We start from the raw sequence: 22,793 nt of genomic DNA on the forward strand, positions 1-22,793 counted from the left end.
TATCCGCACAAGGTCCAACGTGTTCCATGGGTTATAATATACTTGCCCCGTAAGTTTTACCACCGTAACTGCAAGATGTACGGCTTTCCTCGATGAGCGGACATTGAGGACAACAATGGCCAGGAAGTATGGTTTGGTATTCGCTGACACATTCCAGCACTGGACAAGTTTCCTTTGTGCAGGTTACAGACGAATTCGCGCAGGTGCAGCGGGTGCACGCATCTAAATGGAACAGAGAGCCCGAGTCGTACAAAATCGTGCCCAACATGCAGGCACCTTTAGGCGGTGATAGATATTGCCCGCTACCTATAAATTGCATGAGATTAGCTATTGAAAATTGCCTTGCGAAAACCGTAAAAAGAAAATAAACCACCCAGAAGACTTGCAAATCATTTAAATAATTTAATCTAAACTCTAATATTAATTAAATCCCGGTAAAAAGGTGTTAATTAAAATGAATTAAAACAAATCCACATATGATGAAATTAAAGACGCTTTGAATCCATAACAATATCGTTTCTGTCGTTTAAGTGACAATTCATTTTCTGCGAAAAAATGAAAAGATTTTAATTCTTTTAAAGGGTTTAAGAAATCGAAATCAAGTTCACCCCGTTCAAAGCCGTGAAGGTATCAAACAAGTTGAATTCAATTTTATTCCATTCGATGAGCCGAGATAAAAAGCAAACCAATTCGATTATATCTCATCGAAAGTTAAAGTTAGTAGGCACGTGGTGACAGAATAATTATATAGATAATACAAAGTTCCGTTTCTTTGAACTCGCAGGAAATGTAAATTCGTGAATTTTATATAATTTCAAGAATAATGGTGAAAATTACCCAGTACGGACTGACAGACATTTTTTAAATTTTAACGTTATCGTGTCTTTTGACTACAGTTTAATTTAATTCAGTTCTTTTTCCTAACCCACGTTCATTTGAATAGAAAATTTTCAATGATATTTAATTTCCACGTTCTTACCGGGATCTTCATTAAAAATCTATTGCAGTTTGCTAACTGAATTTTAAACTGTTACAGATGATTCCATTTTTTTTCATCTAAGTTGATTGCGACTTATTAAAAAAAAAATTGGTATGCTTAGGTAGAAAAACCATAAAGGCTACAAAAGATTAAAAACTGTATTTTCTGGCGTTTACAAGGTATAAATGGCACTTTATACTTATTCAAAAAATTTAGTTTAGTACCCGGCTCGGTGCTGATGCCTACGATTACTTTTGCATCATGAACCTCATCAACTAAATAATGTTAATGTAAATTTAAATTAGTCATAAATCGAATTTAATAGTCATTATCAATAATTGGGCTATGAACGAATAAGCAATCATGCATTTCAAAGTGTTAATATTAGTTTTTATTTTTACAGATTATTAGAACAAACAACTGGAAAAAGAAGAAAGTTTACATCAATATTTACTTAAATGAATAAATAATGAGTGAAGAACAAATGGGAAATAGATTTTAAAGCATCGATTCTCGAGCGCAGTGAAGAGATTCCTTCGAAGAATCGGACTCGATTCCGGTATCCCTATAATACAGATTGATGTGGATGCTTGAGGATTTCTTCGACGTCTGCGAATTATAAACGTCAACTTCCATTTCACTCTACAGACTCAGTAGTGACATTTGCATACATCTGTCAAACAAAATATCGTGTGAAGCGCGGGATGTATTATTCTTTACTAAAGAGTGCAACGTTTTGTGCAAGAGACGCAGGAACGCATATTGGCGCACTAGCAACATTTGGTAGTAAAGTCCAACTGACCTTCCTAATCACACAAAATACTATTATTTTTACTTCGCCCCTCCATAACTCCCAAAAAATGCCATTGCGAGGTTAACACCTCAGGTAATTTTATGGCACATGGGCACTTGATTAACCAATTTGATCCCAAGATAAATCCAGCAATTATGTGTGTGGAAAATAGGCCGCGGTCAATGGTACGCTTAACAATAGTGTACGTTTCACACTCTCTACGTAACCTCGACACGCATTTAAGAGGACATTTTTTGACACTGTTGTCTACACGTCAAACTGTGAACTTCAAAAGCCTGCATGCTAAACTCTACACGGTTAAATTATTTCCAATTAATTTCAATAAAATAAAAATATTAAAGCCTACACGTAACATTTGCACAGTGAAAACATACTTCCACGGTAATAACATATTTCCACGATGAAAACGTATTTTACACACTTCGATTTCAAAACTCAATCTGAATTGGTTTCAGTTTAAAAATCTAAATCTTTTTACTGAACGTATTCTAAGCCCTACTTGCCACCAGGATCTGTTTAAGTTTCTAGATCTATAAGCTACCTTGATTTCCAAACAGAAATCGAATAATGATTAGTCTGTCAATCCAAATAAATTCAAATAGGCCACATTTTTGGAACAACCAAATAGAACCTAGCTACCAATCAGAAATTAGAAATCAGCTTAAGTTTTCATTGCAATTCCAAATTATGCAAAGTCATGAAATATATGAACGGAAACAAACAGAATTTAAACTTCGAAATTTTTCCCGTTTTGGAATTCTAAAGAACCAAACAGATACTGACCTTATTTACACGATTACTACGTTATTCACCATTTCCATATCTGTGCTGCACGTTACAACACAACGAGATATGTAATTAATTCAATAAATCATTTTTTATTTATTGAATAATTATTAACAATTATTATCAGCGAGTTCACAGCGTCATACTTTTATCACTTGCCACACTTTTCCTATTTCGAGATCCAATAAGACATGTCAATAAACAAATACAAAAAGAAAAAAACAAATTGCATTTTTTATTCTAATTTAAAATTCCCGCCAAGAAGGATGCGACTTTTATCGACAGTGCATTTTTGGTAGTGCGATCAAGCAGGCTGAGCTATCAGCGCCAACAGCTGTTAGTTGGTTTCCTGCTGAATTCAAGTCGTTGCTACACCATTTTACTCTCAGTTTTTAGCAGTTATCAGATAATTTTCGAAAACCCAGGTAGTAAGCGCACATACCACCACCGCGAAACTTCTTTCCGGGTCTAGAAAACTATCAAAGTGTATTTTTGAAACACCAAAACCGAATTATCATCGGCCGTTCATAAGTTTTGAGTGTTTCATAGATTTCGCCGTTTTTTACACCCTGTTACAACAGCCTTAAAAGACATTTCAGGATTTTTTTCAGCATATAGGACAACAGTAGCAGTTGTTGAAGCTGCTCTCTAATCTGCAGCGCACGAAGCGCTGAAGTAAGTAAGCGCATGACACCATCTGAGAGAAGCACTCAAGAATAGATTAATTTAGATTTTACGTAAATAAACATTGCCACGATTCATAAAATGACGATTGTCTGATACTTGATTATTTGATATACAAGAAATCTTGGTTTTGCCATTCAAAAAAATCATATTTCACGTATTTGCGGTATGAGGCAAATGGGAAGGGAACAAGAAAGTGTATTTTATTATTAGTATACCGTTAAGCTGAATCATTTTCGGGGTACGCGTAACTCGTTCGTTTCTGATCTCATTATACTAATGGGATCAAGTAATTTTCATGGTACTGATAGGTACGGGATGTGAAGGAGAGGGAATAAATTAGAGATCATTCGAAAAATCGCGTGTTTCCTAATCATACAATATGCTCCTTTACAAACAAATTCACAATTTGCCTATTTTTTAACGATATATGCTCTATTGTTGTTCAGAGAATCGACCAATAATATCTTTCCGGTGACTCTTTACTATGTTACTTAACATTTTTTTATAAAATTTTTGTCAATTTGATTTAAAATAAAGTTGTAAAAATGGCAATTTCTTCACTTTTTTGTTAACACAGAAGTTTAGTAAAAGCAAATTCAAAAATCGGCTATCATAATTTTCTTCCGAAGCACTAGGCTGTTTTGGCACAAATGTTGACGTTTTACCCCACTATGTGGCAGCAAACAATGTTTTTTTTTTTAATTTGTCTGAAAGTTGATATAAAGGGACTTTTGTTGTCACGGATTTCGAGTTTAACGTACAAAATTACAAATTAAAAATGGCAGTACCAATTTACCTAACTTATATGCAAATATTTTATTTATTTCAATGAAACACGATACAAGACGATTTTTTTGGTCGCTGAAATCGAATTTAATATCTAAATCATACGATTAAAAATGGCTGATAAAATAAGGCTACCTTAATTGCAAAATTTTCATTTGTATGCATGAAAGCTGGTACAACATAGTTTTCTGGATTGCTGCAGCCGAATCTGATATCAATATTTCAAAATTTAAAATGGCGGATCCAATATAGCAGATTAAAATACGATAAGTTTGTGTATTAGATTCGGCTTCGTTGATACAGAAAACGCTGTTCGGGATCCTACATTTATTCACACGACTTTGAATATTGTGTTGTGGTATGATATACATTTCGTGTCATTATTTTTCAGTGAATGTTAGGTCATTCCTTTATTAAGGCTAATTTTTAGAGTTCGAAAACGGGATTCCATTTTACAACCGCGATTTTGAATATCTTTTTCTGATTTTTTGCATACGGTATGCAAATATTATTCTATTTTCTTGAACAGCTCCGGTTTTTGGAAAGAATGTTTATATTTTGTTTAATAATCCAAAAAAAGAGAGAATAGAGAAAAATTGCAGTGACAGTGTTAGCTGTGCGTTGATTCTAGATTCTCGTAGCACTCTCACTGATCATCGTGAAACTCACGAGGCAGACACCCTGACTGCATCGAATTTTGCTCGTAACGAATGACACTTTCACTTCATTGAGAGTGCTGCGAGAATCCACACACAGCTAACACTGAATTTCACTGCAATTTTTCTCTATTGTTCTCTCCTTTTTTTATTATTAAACAAAAAATACACATCTTTTCCAAAAACCGATGCTGGGCAACAAAATAGAATAATATTTAGATGCCGGATGCAAAAAATCGAAAAAAATCATGTCAAAGTGCGGCTGTAAAATGGAATACCGTTTGCCAACTCTGATAAAGCCCCTTGACTATACTATCTTAGGTTAAGGTGTCACATGGGAGACATTCCTGTAGTTTTTCGGGTGACTCGTTCGAGTCCATTGTCTTTAGTTCCTCCACAGTTCAGTTTATAATTTGCAGTGATAAATGAAAAATGTTGCATTTTAGCCCGAAATATTTTTTTGCTTTCTTTTATGTTGTGACTTTTGACGTCAACTTTTAAATTGTCGGCCGAAAAAATCCTTTATATCAAGATTCAAATAAATATTTCTAAATAATGCAATTTTGGCCAACCTGCTGGATACGCCATTTTAAATTTGTACTTTATGATGTCAAAATCGAAGTTCGCGACCTAAAATTCCCTCGAAATCAGTCCAAGGCCATTTGACGGTAACGCCCGATACTTGACAAAGTGAGAGTTTGGTGCACTGTCAAGATTCAGTTCTGACTGCGAGATATTGGGGAAACCCCTGAGGTTGTAATTTTTATTCTGGAACCTAATTTCCTTGAAAATTATTTGATTTTGTGAACTTGACGATCAGGAATATTAGTTAGGACGACGGGACCTTTAAGGAACCTACCAGCTGTTGCAGACTTGACGTTCAAGCCCTAAATAATTCAAATTTTATAATTATTTAAAACAAATCATTTAAACTGCGTATTTACATTAGGCTGTATAGAAAAGAACAAAAGTAAGAGTTCAGATTCGGAGGGGTATGGAAAAGTTGTGGTTGCACCATCGACATATAAAAGTGGGCTGGTAACGCTTTGGGGAGAACTGAAATGGGCTTTAGAGAGAGAAAAAACATATGAGACGTAGACCTGTCTTTATCTATTTCAGCACTATGTCAAGTGAATTGGTGGCCCGGGTATTGCTTAAATATTCTGTACGGTTAATTAAGAAAAAATATAAATAATACATCAGCAATTTGTAGTTATAATAATTTGAATTTTAAAGAACATTCATGTAAAATAACCTGTTTCAGATAGATTATTTTAAAAACCTGGTAACCTTGAATTCTTTTTGAAATTGGATTGAAAATGCTACAATAATGATCGTTTTGTGAGTTCGAAAATAATGTAAAAACTGTCAAAAATTTGAAGAATATTTCTATAACATAAAAAATAACCATTTGTATTGCATAGGTACAAAACTTCATATTTTGACGTTTTGTTTTTATTGTAACATTTTTTATTTTACTATATTCAATAACTTTACTTACGTATGAAAACATATCCCCATATAAACGTCTTGACAACACCCACAAGCTACACAAGCTGCCACCATTTTTTATACTTATTTACAATAAATTATATTTAAATAAAATATAAATAAATCAATTCTGAAAAGTGCCATAAACGTTACATTATTGGGGCTCTCGCGACACAAAGCACGGTCCTGTGCTGCGCCAAACTTCACCCAACGAAAATATTCTCGACCAATCAGCTTTATCTAGAAAGAGATAGGTCTACGTCTCATATGTTTTTTCTCTCTCTAGAGTCCATTACCGTTCTTCCCACAGCATTACCGGTCCATTTCTATTAGTCGATGGGTTGCACACCACTAAAAGAGAACTGAGCCGTCAGTTTTATATGCTATCCCTGATGAGGAAATTCATTTATTTCTTTATAACAGGTCAAAGGTACTATTGGCTCAGTTTAAGCAAATCATGACTTCTTTCAACACAAAGAGCCAATTCATCAGAATAAGCTAAGATTTTTTAAAACAATATTTACAATGTGTCATGCCCCCTCCCCCTCCGCCTTACCCAAAAAATACATCAAATTATGATCAATGTAATATTTTATAATAACAAACGACTAATTTCTTCATATATGAACACTCAGAAAAAATAATATCAACTGCCCATTAAAATAACCTAATTTTAGTCAAATTTTTTTAATTTCAACGCCGGTGCCAGGATAGTAAATATTACCTAATCAAATTCAAGTTTCGGGTAAGTTTTAGTAACGAGGAACCACAGCTTTTATGCGTTCCGCTGAATCTAAACTCCTACTTTTATTTTGTTCGATACATCCTAATTTACATAAATAATAAGGGCGTTGGTAAAATCCAACTTTGGAATTTTTGTATTGGTAAGGCAGTGACCCCATATATATATCACACGTTGCGTGATTCCCGGATCAACAAAATTTTGAGAGATAAAACCTTTTGACGAGGAAATTAATATTTTAACGGAAAATGCTAATTTTCTAACAAAAAATTACGCATACTAAACGTCTTCGCGAAACGGAGCAAAATCTAGAATAAATTGATAGGTCCCGTGTGTGTGAAGACCATGAGATTGTAGCTATAAGCAGCCAACAAGATAAACAGGTTGTTACACTCGTGCTCCGAATGACACGGTTGGTAGAAACGACATCGGGGCACCTTTCTTTATCAATCGAAAGTCGAGAATTCGAGTCGCAGCCAAAGATAAGGCATTTTTCAATTCGAAAATATAAATAAACAATGTCAAAAAAATCGCGTAAAAATATAGATATAGTTTTTGCTGAGTCCAACTGCAAATGCACAAATTTTATAGATAGACCAAATTATCATTTAGTAATATAAAAATCCTTAATTTGACGACTGGATAAACTTCGAATGTACGTATAAAACTATCAGTACAATATAAAGGGTGCAGTTTAGAAATTTCTGAATTGGAAATTTTTTACATTTGTTATTTTTGTTATGTATTGCTTGGAAACTTGATCAATTTATCATTTATAACGAAAAGTAAACACTGACCATTTGTTAAATTTTAGAATTGTGAATGGGGAAAATTGGTTAACCTCGAAAACTTATAGTTTGGCGACTTGATAAACTTAGAATTCATAATAGTACATTATGAAACAAGGGACGAAAGGAGCAGATTTTTCCCGCGGGTGGATTTACTGTCCTGAAAAGCGGGCCCGACGCATGTCTCTATAGCTTTGTTCGCGCCTAGAATTTTGATCGACTAATTTTTACTTTCGACCTACAAATTTCACTTTGACCCCGCTAATTATACTTTCGCCCCGCTGACTTTACTTTCGCCCCGCTGACTATACTTTCGCCTCGCAAATAGGGTTCTTTTCAAAGCCAGATATTATTATTCTAATAAATGGATCTTATAGCATATAAAATTCGATTTTTTAAAACGCCCATAAAATATTGTTCACATATTGTTTACTATTTTTAAAGTAATGTTTAAATGTGAATTTTCTATCAAGATGTCGATTGGAGGGCCCCTTTCACGTGAAAGGTTTTGGATTTTCCATCAATCACAGCATATGTGTCAGTAATTCTCAAATACCTTTTTCTGTGCCGATGTTTTGGTTTGGTTATGTGCATATCGAAAATAGAAGTCGCAAAATATTGTTTAAAAAACATTATAAACATTAGAAAAACGTCCAAAACAAACAATTTTGTATAAAGAATTCATTTAAAAAGTATTTAAATGTAGTCATGTTTACTGGACAATTCGCAAATATCTACGATTTTCAAATGTGTTAATAATTGTACTTACTTCCTTCAACGTACTACTGACTCTTATTCAAAATATTACAACAGGAGAACTTTTTTTATGTTGAACAAGTCAACATAAACAAAATTATAACGCACTTTCAGTTCGGATCAAAATTTTGTACTAAAAAAATTATTTTATCTAAAATCGCGAAACAACCCTATACGGGCTGCGGTAAATATATGCTACTTTCACCCCTATTTTCAGGGGCAAAAGGTGGTCATTTCGGTCGAGTGTGGAATAAATAAATTTACAGAAGTCCCAGTTTTAAAGTTTCAAAATAAAAAATTGTTTAGTTCTGAAATTTTTTGTATTGTTACTTAATAAATTTATAATTTATAAAGAAAGATGAACACGCACCAGTTCTGTAATTTTGAAAATTCCCATGGGCAAAATTTGGTAATATCGAAATTTATAACTTTTCGACTTGATAAATTTAGAATTTATAAAAAAATTTGCAGATAAGGGCCCAATTTTAGTTTCATAATTAGAAATTTGCTAATTTTGAAATGTACTGCTTGGTGACTTTATAAATCTATAATTTATTAAGAAATGTAAGAAGCGCCAGTTTTTAATTTTGGTATTTTCAATGTGCAAAATTGAATATTAAAATTTATAGTTTGGCGACTTATTAAACTTAAAATTTATAAATCAATTTGGAGAGGACCTTGTGTTGCAATTTCATAACTTCAAATTAGGTAAATTTGGAAATTAATTTGCAAAGAATCGAGTTACAATTTCCAACGTAAATAACTACGAATTTTTCCGATGATTGGAGAACCCGAAATATCTCTTTCTACAAGGATAAATTGGTTTATCTATCAAATTGATGCATTTGCAGGTGGCATCTGCAAAAACTATTTCAATAATTTTTACGAAATTTAATTCACATTTTTTTCAAATTTTAATTGAAAACTGCTTTACCTTTGTCTGCGAATCAAAGTCTTAACTCGCGCTCGATAAGAAAGGGCGCCCCGACGTCGTTTGTTGAAAACGTGTCGTTCGGAGCACGAGTGTGACAGCTTGCACACCTTGTTTGTCTGCTCCAAACTACAGTCTTACAATCTTCACAGACACAGGACCTGTCAAATTATTCCAGATTTCGTAAAATTGAGGTTCACCATCAAGTCGTGGTTCTTGGGATGTAAAGACACATCCGAGATTGTTTCTTCGTTGTCAGAACTGTGAATAATAGCACACAGTGTCGTAGTGCACGACAATAAAGACGCTGAACGAGTACAAATTTCTGCTATCAGCTTTTGGAACAATGAAGATTGCAACGGTCCAGTGCAGAGCCCCCCACAAAGAGAAAAAGTGAAAACAAGGAAAAAACAACACAACGCTGCAATCTCTGCGAAAAGTTTCTTTTTATTTCACTCTTTGTGGCTTCTTGGTTCAGATAGCCATGTTCAAATGAAAATCCTGCATTTTAATTCCAGTTCAAAATGATCCGTAGTATATTCCGGGTGAACCCAAAAGCACCCATCAATCTTCAAATCCAACTCTTTCAAGTTGCTCAAGCGCCCTGTTCCAAGTGCCGCCAACAGAACCACCAGTGTTCAGGTTATGTCGACCTAACCTCAAAATTGTCCTAATGGCAGCCCGTCTCCTCCATTTCAAGGTAAAGATATGGAAAAGAGCGAATGGACCGCCCATGTAGGGCATTACCCACGTCGAAGTTACAATATTAGCTTTTTACTGCTCCAAAAAAAAGGCCCAGCACACCAACCGACTCTACAGTAAGATTAAAGATAAAATTCTTGAAATTAAAGAGCTCCGAAGTCAGAGCCGGGGGGGCTCGATTTATGTACCTAGCCAGTCCGGGCAAGCTCTGCAAACAAACGACACTGATCTAGCAGATGTGTGCAGTCCTTCAGTGCAAACATATAATCGCGTTGACATATCTCGCGAAAATACCCAAAAAAGTGTAGTCCTAAAGCCGTCATTGAAAGAGTAGCAGTAGTTCTTGTCACCTTGTCAGCTGTCTCTTTACCCATTATATCTGCGTGAGATGGAACCCATATGAAGTGTACAGATTTTCCCAACCGTCCAGCAAAGGCGACTACATTACCCACGAATCGTGCGAGGGTATGCCCCAGAGGGTACACAAATCTGTGTCGGATGGCAATCAATGCTGCCTGAAAGTCTGTAAAAATTACTAGATTCTTAGATAACAGAATAGAGATCGGGGTAAATATCATACAACCAAGAGCCACCCAAGGAAGAGGGGAGCATCCCATTCTAGACAGGCCCTGATAAGACCTTTATATACTGTGAGTAGAAGGGCAGGAGAAGCTCCCCTGGTAACTCTACAAATAACCCGCATAACATTCACAACTCTTGCACCTTTTGCGGCTATGTTTTTAATATGAATCGTCTATGCCATACGTCTATCGAGCCAAATATCCAGGTGTTTAAGAGAGGGATAATTCTTAACCTCCGAGTCCACGACATACAAGCCCGTATTTTCAAACCAAGCCCTGGACCTCGAGAAGACGCACAGCTGGCACTTTGGGATACGGATTGAGAGGCCCGCCCTTCCCAACCATGGCAAAAGCGATTCAATTGCACGAAACTCCAAATACAAGGCCATATCTTCGAACCAATCCTTGGACCTCGAGAAAACGCACAGCTGGCACTCTGGGATGGAGATTGAAAGGCCAACCCTCCACAACCATGACAAATGCGATTTAATTGCGCGAAGCAGCAGCAGAGCCAAGGCATCCTGAATTGCACCAGAGGTCATGTGCCAGAGGATATCGTCGGTGTATATTGAGATCCTTACTCCGACTGGAAGAAACTCCCTCAGCCTTCTCAGCACCAGGCTGGACAACAGTAGAGAGAAGACTCTCCACTAAAGCACACTTACCCCTGAAACTCTAGCGTAACTACTACCCGTCGCAAAAAACAGGTTTCTCTTAGACACGAGCAACGAAATAAAATTCAGGATCCTTCTTGGAACCGGAAGGCCTCTCAGCCCTCTGATAAATTCTTCTGGAAGAACCGTATTGAACGCGCTCTTCAGGTCAAAGGCAAAAGCCAAGGCCTCTTTTGATCTCATAACGTCTGTCAACACTGCTGGCACACGGTCCTTGGAGGTTCTTTATCTCCTAAAGCCTTATTGGAAGTCAGGCAACCAATCCCTACTCTCAGTCAGCTGTTGGATACGATATTGGGCGAAGTGATTTCGCACCAGGGTTAGGGATAAAATGGACCCTGGTGTCGCGCAATATTTCCGAAAAGGACGACTTTCTAAAGATATCGTTGAACAGTTCCTACAGAACGTGCTTCGACACGTCAGAGAGACCATGAACGATTTCGTAAGTCACACCATCAATTCCCGGTACGGATTTAGCTTTACAGAAACAGAGAGCACACAGGAACTACGCCAAAGGAAAGGATTGGTTTCTTAGGGTTCATCTCGTCTGGATTCAGGAGCGGCTTGACTGAGACCGTTGGAATGTTCGAGCAAACTAATTCATGCGGAAATTCCTATGCAGGGCCTCCAGCAGGGTCGAGATATTCACAGAAGAAACTACAGAATTTATATTTTATTTTAAGAAGAAATCGTTTCATCTCGTTGTCCACAACTCTAGAGAGAGCTTTCTTTTCCAAGCCGCTCTTTTTAGTCGCTCGCCTTCTCGCAAGAGTCACCTCGCACTTGCTGTTCCGTCAAAGTGGCTCCCTCTTCCTGTCATTTCCGCGACTACCCGCCCTTAATGTCCCATTCATCTTCAGGGCAGCAAAGATGGTGTTTACAAATCTGTCATAGGCCCTAGCCGGAATGTGCATATCAAGCAGTGGCTGGGAGTGCCGGAATCTCTTCATTCAACCGCCTGTGAAACAGAAATCAATCTAGCGAATCCACGTTGAATCTGTTTGAATATGTGGAGATCATGATCAGTGGGACATTAAGTTTCCTAAAAACCAGCGAATGATCAGAGTTATAAGTGTCGCAATCTACGCAGATAGTGGTGATCAGGGCCAGGCAGGGTGAACAGAAAATAAGGTCGAGATTGTTGGACTGTCGACCCAGCGCAAGGATAAATACAGACTACGAATCATTCAGAGGAACCAGGCCTGCATCGCACATAGCAGTGGACAGCTGTTTACCCGAAAAATTGGAACTGATAGCACCCCACATGCGGAAGCGAGTATTAAAATCTCCACAGAGTAGGACATTTCCTTTCCACTCCATGCAATTAAAAAGAACGACCCATGTCTCGCGCAGTACCCTCGTTTCAGGTGGAACATATGTCGAGACAGTTATGCCAACCACGTCGGCCTACTCTTCCCAGAGGCCCCTGAGCTCCAATCTGTCCACAGAAATGCCGCCCGTGACCAGCATATTAGACCCACCATCCCCTCTAATCTACCTTCCATTTCTGCAAGTCATCCAATGGGAAATAACTGTTCTAAGGTGACTATTCCGTTCGATCAATCTGCCTCGGGTAAAAATAAGAACTATCGAATCTTGAATAGCGCCACAGATTCATAAAAGGCAGCTTTGTCAACAAGGAAGCATCTCTCAGAATATGCTAGGCTAAAGTGCAGGGCGGATGCCCCATAGGATTGATCAATTTTATCATACGAAAATAGAATTAAATTATCTCGTACAAGAAACGTTAAAGATTCAGCATAAGAATTTGAGACATGAATTTGTACACGAACCTGTACAAGGACTTGCAGGGAACGAGGAAACCCTTAAAGAAACGTGTACACACGCCCTGAGTGGCCACGAATGAACATGCAAGGGATCCTGTAAATAATATAGCATGGTTTCCTTCGTATCGGGAAACTTTTACGGTCTTTAATTTTTTGTGAAGGAACATGGATAATTATCTGTAAATACTTTGCTTTTTTATGTAACCTTGAAGATCCAACTAATTAGCGAGCGAGCTAAACCCTAGAACACTTTGCCAGATTAGTTCCTCTAAGGTTCCTGTACAGGATCAATTGTTAAACTAATTCGCCAGTGTGTGCTATGGCCCAGCCCTTTCGCTAGTGAGTATAGAGTTGAAATGTTTTAAAGATATGTATCGTTTCCGTAAGGATTCCCTCATCCCCTGAATATTCCTCTATGGTTTCGTGTAAAGCTTTGTGTCTCACACTCTTATGCTGACCCTGTAACGTTTCTTGTGCTAGATCTGGTTCTAAAGCCGGAGCAAAATGCACGAGACTTTCACTTTTTTTCAATGCAACTCGCACAAAAAAAATCGGAATTATCTTATAAAAAGCATCTGATATAAAAAGAATCAGGTATTCTTTTAACACTCTTTAATGCAATACATTTTTCAAGATTCTGAAATATTCAATCATTTAATTTTAAGGGGGATTTATTTACAAATATTTTATCTTGAGCACGAATGAAGATAGGGAGCCGTTTAAGGGTATGTGACACAACCAAATACCTATATTACCGACCACACATTATCAGTTCACTGCATATTTGTTTGAACCTAAGAACTTTTTTTAGTAAATAAAATATCAAGCGGAAACTTTTGAAAATGTATTAGAATACAATAAAGTACGTTTAGGTAGACAGCCAATAGACAAAGCTCTAACAGCTGGCTTAGCCTACGTTGTGAGTCCTTTGTTTTGTGCTGGAGAAGATTTAGTTGAAATATTTTTTTACATCTTTTATTATTAAACGTTCTACTTTAACATCATTTTCTTTCAGTTCTTGCATTTCTTAAAGTTTGAAACCTTAATACAGTACTCTAATACAGTCTCCAAATTTTCAGCTTGGTATTTTATTTACAAAACATATTCCTAAGGCCATGTGATGAGTGTGACAGCTGATCAAGTCAGCCCTAAGATCAATATTTGTGGCCTTGCAAAGAATTGGAGGGAGAAAAAAGTTTATTTATGCAAATAATGATTATCGACGGACACATTTTGGTATTACAGCAGAAGCTTGACTTTTAACTTTCTCTGACGGTAATCATGCAATCTGTTTTATGGACAGACCCCTAGAAGTTCGAAGTTGTCTACTCGCTGCGCTAGTGCTGCTTTGACACAGCTGATACAGACTGACACGTATGTCAGACCAAATATGTTTATTTGCATTTCAAGTGCAAACATTAGTTTTTGCATTATTGGTGCATAATGTTCGGGAGCGATTCTTGTTGTTTTGTCCCACTTTGATAAATATAAACCTCACAACTAGCCCATTGACAACATTGTAAATTGCTTGCAGGGTTTGACGACAGCACGGTCGGTATTTCTCTAAAATAGAAATTGAAAAAAAACTTTTTTCATTATTCTAATTATTTAGGACCAGAGACAAATTCTTGCATGCCTTCTATTTATCGTGCCAAATTTTTAACACAATATCTCATTCCGTGTGGACGTAAGTTGGGAAAGAAAACTTCCACTGATATTTTCTTAAAAAAAAAAAAAAAATTTTCTCAACATTTTCACGGGAACAAAGCAGAGACATGGACTTTATTACCTCCTCTTTCATTTCTCAAACTTTCAGAGCGATACCTCATTTCGTTTATACGTAAGTTGGGAAAGAAAAATCGAAGAACAGGTTTGGTCACGTGACCCTCTCGTCACATGGCCTTAATTTCAAAAAAATATTCAGCCAACTGATAAAGTGAGGTCGGTAATATAGGTATTTGGCTGTGTCACATGCCCTTATTGGCTCCAAATCTGCTGTTTCTTGATGAAAGTGTAGTGCAATAATTACAATTATGATCAAATCATTGTTACGCAAGAAATATCATCATGCGTACTTCTGACAATAATCAGTGTGGACGTGTGACCAGAACAGCGGGAAGTGGCAGCAGAAGTACACTTTCGATGACAATAGGGACGGAATCAGCTGATTTCTGGAATCACTATGGTCATTGAAAGGGTATTTTTTGTACTACTTGTCCAGAAACATTCAAAATGATATTTCTTGCGTAAGAATGATATTATCATAAATTTAATTATTGCACTTCATTCGTATTTAAAAACTACAAATTTATAGCCATTTTGGTTTTTAAGCGTAATCCGTTCTCGTTTTCCCAAAATAAAGGTTTTGTAAATAAATCACCGTGAAAAGTAAATTATTGAATATTTCAGAATTTTCAAAAATGTATAACCTCCAACAAAAAATTTTCAGTATAGAAGTGACCATATCGTTGAATTTGAAAGACCTTAAGCTTTCAGATGCTCTTTATTAGACAAACCAGATATTTTTGTACGATTTGCAATCAAAACAAGTGAGAGCCTCGACATTTGGCCCCGAATTTAGTTCTAGCAATGGAACACGTACAGGAAAAGTATCGGGATCCGGTGCAGGATTTTCCACCGGGTAGCCTGCTGGAATTATAGAGTATTTTTACATACTTTCTAGGCCCAGCTCCTCCAGAGAAAGTCTAGGACAATTGTATGGCGGTCGCGTTGTCTATGGTTCGTCTCGAGTGTTCTTCAGTTCAATTATAGACTATAATTAAAATAAAAAATCTAACCTGTACAGCGAGGGCAACATTCTTCTACATCGTGAATAATTTTTGAAGCAGGGCAGTGAAGAACGGGACATGCCTGTTTTGTGCAAGTGAGCCGACCCATGTTACATCTACAGGTAACACACGGATCTTCCGTTGACGTCACTGTCCTCTCATCAGTAGCCTCCTGACCATTGACATGGCAATCTACACAACGTAAATGAAAGTTGTAATTATGAAAACATGAAACTACGGAGAATATACATGAGGAGACATAACCAGCGCAAAGGAAAACTCGCACTTTTCTGTAAAGCAATAGGAAGGTTGGCTTATGAATTAATTACAATTGATTGAATAAATATTTAAGTTAATCACTTTGTTGGTTCTAAACACCATACAGAAAATGTTTTTTTGGTGCATAATACTTCAATAACAATTTCGTTATAACCAAACATTCTGGGTACTTCGAAAGTATCACTTTCGTACATAGCTATATGTGCAAAAAATACAGCTTTGAAATGTGAAAACTGTAGATTCAGCGTTTTCAAGAATTATTTACAATTTATTAAATAATAAACTTAAGAAATCGCGAATGTCCAAGAAATATTTTGATTTACAAAAAAGTGTCACTTGAAATATTCAGACCTCTAGTAGGATAAAGAAGGGTAAGTATTTATTTAACCTACTAATTGTGTTCAGGCCATACCCCTCATGAAATCGAAATAATGGTGTTATTGAATAATATTGAATTGATTGACAATGATTCATATATCGCCGGTGCTTATGAAGAAAAAAACCTGTAAAGTAAAGCTATGAAGAAAAACCCTTTTCAAAGATGCCGTAAAAAATAAATTGTTCATCAGGTCGCTGTGAAAAAAATACAATGTTTTAAAACACCGTGAAGAAGAACACATCTCAGTAAACGACCGTATTCGTTAAAACTTTTAATTAAACTGTTTTATTCCACGAAAATAACTCTAATAATCATTTTGCCGTAAAAAGTATTATTGGTGGACGATGCAAAGAACTATAAATAAATATCAAGTTAAAATCGTGTGTTTTACGCTGTCAGCTTCCTATTGTCTGCGTTTAAGTGTATAGGCTTGGCAGAAATAATGAAAACTCACTGCAATTGTCTAAACTTGTTTATATATTTAAAAAATCATAAATATTATAAATTTTCAATTAAAATGAAAAACGCACTTTTGAACTTTGATTATGTAGTAACAAAAATCTTTATCTTATGAATATTTTAACTTATCGAGTTTTACTTCGCCATATTTATAAACTTTGCAATATTTATCAACTTAACAATATTTATGAACTTTGGTTCAGTCAAATAATTAATATGTAAATGATTATATTCACTGTTTACTACTGTAATAATTGTATTTACTAAAATATGCTTTTTAATACGGACATTCAGTGATGCGGGTTTTTTTCACAGCGTTTACCAATATGTATTTTTTTACAGTATTTACTGAGATATATTTTTGTTCATCGCATTTTATAGAAATGAGTTATGTTTCATGGCGTTATGATAAGAAGTGTTTTTTTCACAGCGATATAATTTACGGGTTTTTTTCTCGTAAGCACCGGCGATATAGCCTAAATTTCTCATCTGACAGGGCTACAGGGCGGATATGCCATGACTGGCGTCAAGCAGCATACGGTGTAATTATGTTGAGGCGGGAAAATCAAATTTTTGCATCTTACACTTCTTTCGCACGAAAACCCGTTTTCAAATTATAGCGTTACAAACAAATTATTTTTCAACAAAATTGACATATTTGCACAGTTTGATAACAAAGTCTTTTACTCAGACATTTTTGTAACATGTATGTAAATTTTCTATTTGGAGGTTAGATCTCTTCAAAGAAGTCTTTCGAAAGAATGAAAACGCCTCTTCCTGAAATTGAAATAAAGTTCAGGATTCTTTGTAACAAACTGTATGTAAAATTCAGGAAACGTTCGGGAATTTACCAAAAAGTTAAACAAATTTCGTACTATATAGGAGGAGAAATCACAAAAGTTCGGAAATTCCTCTTGAAGGTACGAAATTTGTTCTAAAATACTGTATAAAAAATTTCACAAAAATTTAGGAATCTATCGAAATTAGGGAATTAATTAAAAAAATTAACTTAACGCTTACCACGTATCAAAAAGAAAGCGTCACGTCCATGCTTATATACCTACAAACTTAAAACTTATTTCCATGCCTCAGTTAACAATTGTTTACATTAACTGACAGCCACCTAGCGGTAACTTGCCCTCATTATTTTGTTTCCAAAACTTTTAGGACAAAATCTCGAAAGTTGTGGATATTTTCCGAAAAATTAAAAAAAAAAAAAAAAACAATTTGCGAAACTTGCAAGTACACCGAACAACTGTTACTATGTAAATATAGATATAGCTCTATAAATGTTTTGAATGAAAGGTTTGCTAGGTCAAATAAATATTTTGTTCCCATATAATAACCATATTCTATGGTACAACAAATAGATACTTTGTTGATTCAAATAAATATTATTCGGACCATGCGTATAATTGTCAAAAATAAATCTGTCCTCAATAATGTAACAAGAAATTAAGGGTGACAATACAGAAATAGATTACCAACATTTTGCTGAAAGCGGGTTTATTGCATCACAAAATCTTAAAAAATAAAACAAAAACTGTTGTGTTCAATGTTTTTGTTCAAAGTCTCATTTTTCAGAATTTGAGACTATAATGCAATCAATGAGAGCCAATTCAATATCATTCAATAACACGATCATTTCGATTCCCGAATGGGCGCGGTCTGAATAAAAGTAGTGGATTAAATAAATACTTCACTTTTCACCCCAATTGCGCTCTGAATAACAGACCCTCACTATTCATACAACTATCGGAAGAAATAAAATACACTATTTCTTCCGCTAGCAGACTAAATAGCCACAACTTTCTAAGAAAGTTGAATTTTTTTTAATACTTTCATTAACATTTGAAAGAAAAATAGGCTGATAAACTAATATTAAGAAGTCACTACAATTTGGCTGCTACTAGGCAAAATAATTTAAATCTGAAATGTTATTATACTTGCCAATTATAAACTATTCAGAAAATGACTGAATTGCATGTCATGAATTGACTTCCATAGACTGCTCCACAGACTTGCCATGCGATCCATAGCAATAAAATGGTGTACTAGTTCTATTGCATAACTGCAATTCACTGCAATTGACGTTTTTATTTTGTTATTGCAGTCAATATATTTTAATTTAATCTTTTTTGCAGTACAGAAATGTGCTCATTTCATGTCAATGTACAGGACTTTAGTCTCCTTATGTCTATTTTTCATTGAAAGTTTTATCGTAGAACTACATGGGTAATATCCCGTAAAGCCATTAAGGCGTTTGGGTATTCATCAGCTTTTCTTTCTATACGATCTAAAAATTTTTTTATTGCCTGGCAAATTGACACATTTAATGGACTTAAATTAAATCATAATTTTCAGTCTTTTAAAACTCTATGGGTCTATGAAAATGAAACTACGGAAGGTGAAAGCTCTATTATAGAAATTTTCGAAGCATCAGCGTGTAAAAAATACACACCTACTAGTGGGTATGGATTGTAATAAAGTAATAATAGAATAGTTTACCTCCACAAGTTGGACAACACTGACCCGGGGCTGCTGGAATCGGATTGGAACAGGGTGTATAACACCTAATTTCGGATTTTGTGATAACGCCAGCATTACACAATAGAATCTGACATGGTTCATTAGATTCGGTCCATTCCGTTCCAGAAGCACGGTACACACCATTCCTAATACAACCTGCAAGATGAATTAAATTTGTGTAAAGTAGTTGCTCATACATTAAACTGAGGAATATGTTTCTAGCTCTACAAAGCACGTTTTTCCCCTCATGTATGATAACTGAAACAATTCGCGACGTTTGAAATTTTTTCATTGTTCTCTAAAGGAACTGTGACTGAATCGAAACCACGATTTTTTCTAGCGTGTCCGCAAAATATTCACTTTTTTATAATAACCTTTAAAGTCGTAGCCCCTAATTTTGCTACTTTTGATACCAAAATTAAACGCATAATGCAATCACGGCTCTTCATCTAAAGACTCTTATGCCATTAGACTTTTAATGAACTTCACAACTTCAGGTAAGCGCTAATTAAATAAGTTCAAACGATGCGCAAATCCTTGGAGTACAGTTTATGAGAGAATAAGACTGAACTGAGACTGAACTAAGTTTCTTATTAACTGTACTCAGCGATCTGTGCAGGATATGCACTTTTTAAATAAACACTTACCTAGAATCACGGTACGTGGCACCTATCGCCGCTGCTACACACTATCCGGATTTAAAGTTCATTAAAAGTTCACTGACATACAAATCTATAGATGTCGAATTCTCGGAAGCTGCTTTAAAAAAATCCAGAAACAATTTGTGTACAAACAGGACAAGGAGAAGCATATGCTCCTAAGCTATGTTTTCACCACAAAAACTTCCTTAGATTTTCAAAGAGTAAAAATGATCAAGCATAATTTAGTGAGGAAATCAATCGTTCAGATGTCAATTTAGTGCAATATTTTTAAATCCCCAGAGGCTCTTCTGTACTTTTAACCATTTTTTAATAATTGTTTTTATTTAACGAGTAAATTTATTATTTTGCATAATTATAAGTCAAATTCTTCTATTTATACAGGCTTCGATGTGGTTTAAAGGCTAGGTATCAAATATAATTGCACTGCTTAACAAAATAGGGCAGAAGTGGTTGTATACAAACTTTTTGACTGAAAGATTTCAATGATATCGATGCGTTCTTCAGCCCTAAATTCAATGACTGCGTTACTTTTGCAATAGCTTAAAAGGGTTTCGATAGAACCGCATAAATGTAAGAAAAAACAAGTTTTTTTAACCTTATACTGATCTAAATATTACAAGCCTACAAGACAGAGGCATGGGCGTCAATACCATAAAATATAAAGGACCATCTCCCTGACCGCTTGTCGACAATCGCGATTTCTTTCTATCCAGTTGACAATTTGACATTTTATGTTTATTCAAGCGAAACGACCAAGAATCCCCTCCACGTAAAGCCTCAAGGCAAGGAGATCGCTAACTCTTTTTCGAGTCTCCTCAAAATTGAATAGTGACCCCCAAGACTAGTCCCTTCGACATGGAGCTTGTACATTGGTAGGGAATTATCCTCTTTTAAGAGCACCTACAGTCTAAGTAGGGTTTCGAACAACCAAAGCCCCGGTTGAAATACATAGAAAAATTTCTATTGGTACCGGCTCAGGGGTCGAATCCAAGTTATTCTACCCGAAAGCCTGACTAAAAATGTATTTTTTAATATTATAATAAAATCTTACTTGAAAATGTAAATAATAATTGTTAAATACATTAATAATATTCTTAATCCACTCAGTTTTATTAAATACTATTCATTTCTATCAGAAATAAGTAGAATATAAGATCAATATCAGATATAAGAACTAATTTATTAATTTTGAAACATAAACAGAACATAATGAATATAACAGAATATAATAATGTAAATAAAAGTAATATTTTATATGATTTCAACTAAACTAAAAAATTTCTCAAATATTTGAAATATACGTATCTATATTATTTCAATGCATTTTGGAAATTTAAAATATATCTTCTTCATTAGGTCAGTCCACAATGTTGGTAGCATTATTTTTTGTGATATTTTTAATTTATCATCATGCAAGCAAAAGCAGCAGTATGCACTAAATAATTTCATGCAAAAAAAGTGAACCTGAAAATTTTATACTTTAATAATTATTCAGATCACGTGAATTACAGGTTATAAAAAATCATAAAAACGGAGAACTGTAAATATTTTTCACACGAAAAAATCTCTAATTTTTAAAATAAAAATGAAAAAAATAAACAAACGATAAATGTGTAAGGATGTTATTTGCAAATTACGGAGTTAAACGAGGTTTCTTTCAGTAAAGTTCAATGTTCAAATTTAAAATTTTTCTCTCCATACACATTCTTTAAATTTATTAACTCCAAATGCCATAACACTACTTGAAAAATTTTACACGAGACTCCTTAAATTTCATGGAATCGTGCATAAGGAATTAATTATTTCCTTACTGAGTGAATTTTTTATCTTGTTCATTGGGCAATTACTAGTTTTTTGATTGAAATTATTTTATTTTTTTGGTGGAAAAGTCGGTTGGAAGTGGAACTACTTTCGTTAAAAATTAATTAATTTGTTGAAGATTTAACGCTTTAGTCGAAAATTCGACTTTTTGGCAGAAAATGGATCTCATTGGTTGAAAGTTAACCCTTTCGGTTAAAACTGCATCATTTTAGTTAAAACCTGCAACTCTTTAGTTGAAAATGTGCTTATTTTGTTAAAAATCCGTCTTTATGAGTGGTAAGTTCAATTATTTTCATAGAAAATTCGACTGTTTTGTTGAAAATTAACTGGTAGAAAGTTTAACTGTTTTGTAGAAAATCGGCCTTGTTAAACAAATTTAACTACTAGGCAGTCTGATGTCCCTGAAAAATGAAACACGGAGACGTTTTTTTGGCCAAAGTCGGTTTTATTTTTCAACATACTCTCCTTTTAGGTCGATACAGCGAGTCCAACGATTTTCTAACTTTTTGATACCGTCTGAAAAATACTCTCGATCGGAAGGTCTCCAAAATACGCCTCACTTTCAGCTATGAGCTCCTCATTTGAATAAAAACGCTTACCGGTGAGCAATCTGTTCAGGTTAGCGAACAAGTAATAGTCGCTGGGGGCCAGGTCTGGTGAATACGGTGGCTGAGGAACCAATTCGAAGCCGATTTCATGCAATTTTGCTTGTGCA

At 35.2% G+C, this 22,793-nt stretch overlaps 1 protein-coding gene across 3 annotated transcripts in view; it reads right to left on the bottom strand.

Moving 5' to 3' along the window:
- The window catches only part of LOC117167197 (BMP-binding endothelial regulator protein), a 93,640-nt gene that overhangs the window by 20,168 nt on the left and 50,679 nt on the right, over positions 1–22,793 (bottom strand). For 2 of the 3 annotated variants that reach the window (XM_033351952.1, XM_033351933.1), the window contains 3 exons: positions 19,575–19,751; positions 15,959–16,141; positions 47–306 (listed from right to left, as the gene is read on the bottom strand). In XM_033351952.1, the coding sequence (XP_033207843.1) occupies positions 47–306; positions 15,959–16,141; positions 19,575–19,751 (620 nt within the window). The remainder of the gene's footprint in view (positions 1–46; positions 307–15,958; positions 16,142–19,574; positions 19,752–22,793) is intronic. The other variant, XM_033351943.1, reaches the window with a different exon arrangement.

The sequence above is a fragment of the Belonocnema kinseyi genome, chromosome 1 (genome assembly GCF_010883055.1).
Source record: "Belonocnema kinseyi isolate 2016_QV_RU_SX_M_011 chromosome 1, B_treatae_v1, whole genome shotgun sequence".
NCBI lineage: Eukaryota > Metazoa > Arthropoda > Insecta > Hymenoptera > Cynipidae > Belonocnema > Belonocnema kinseyi.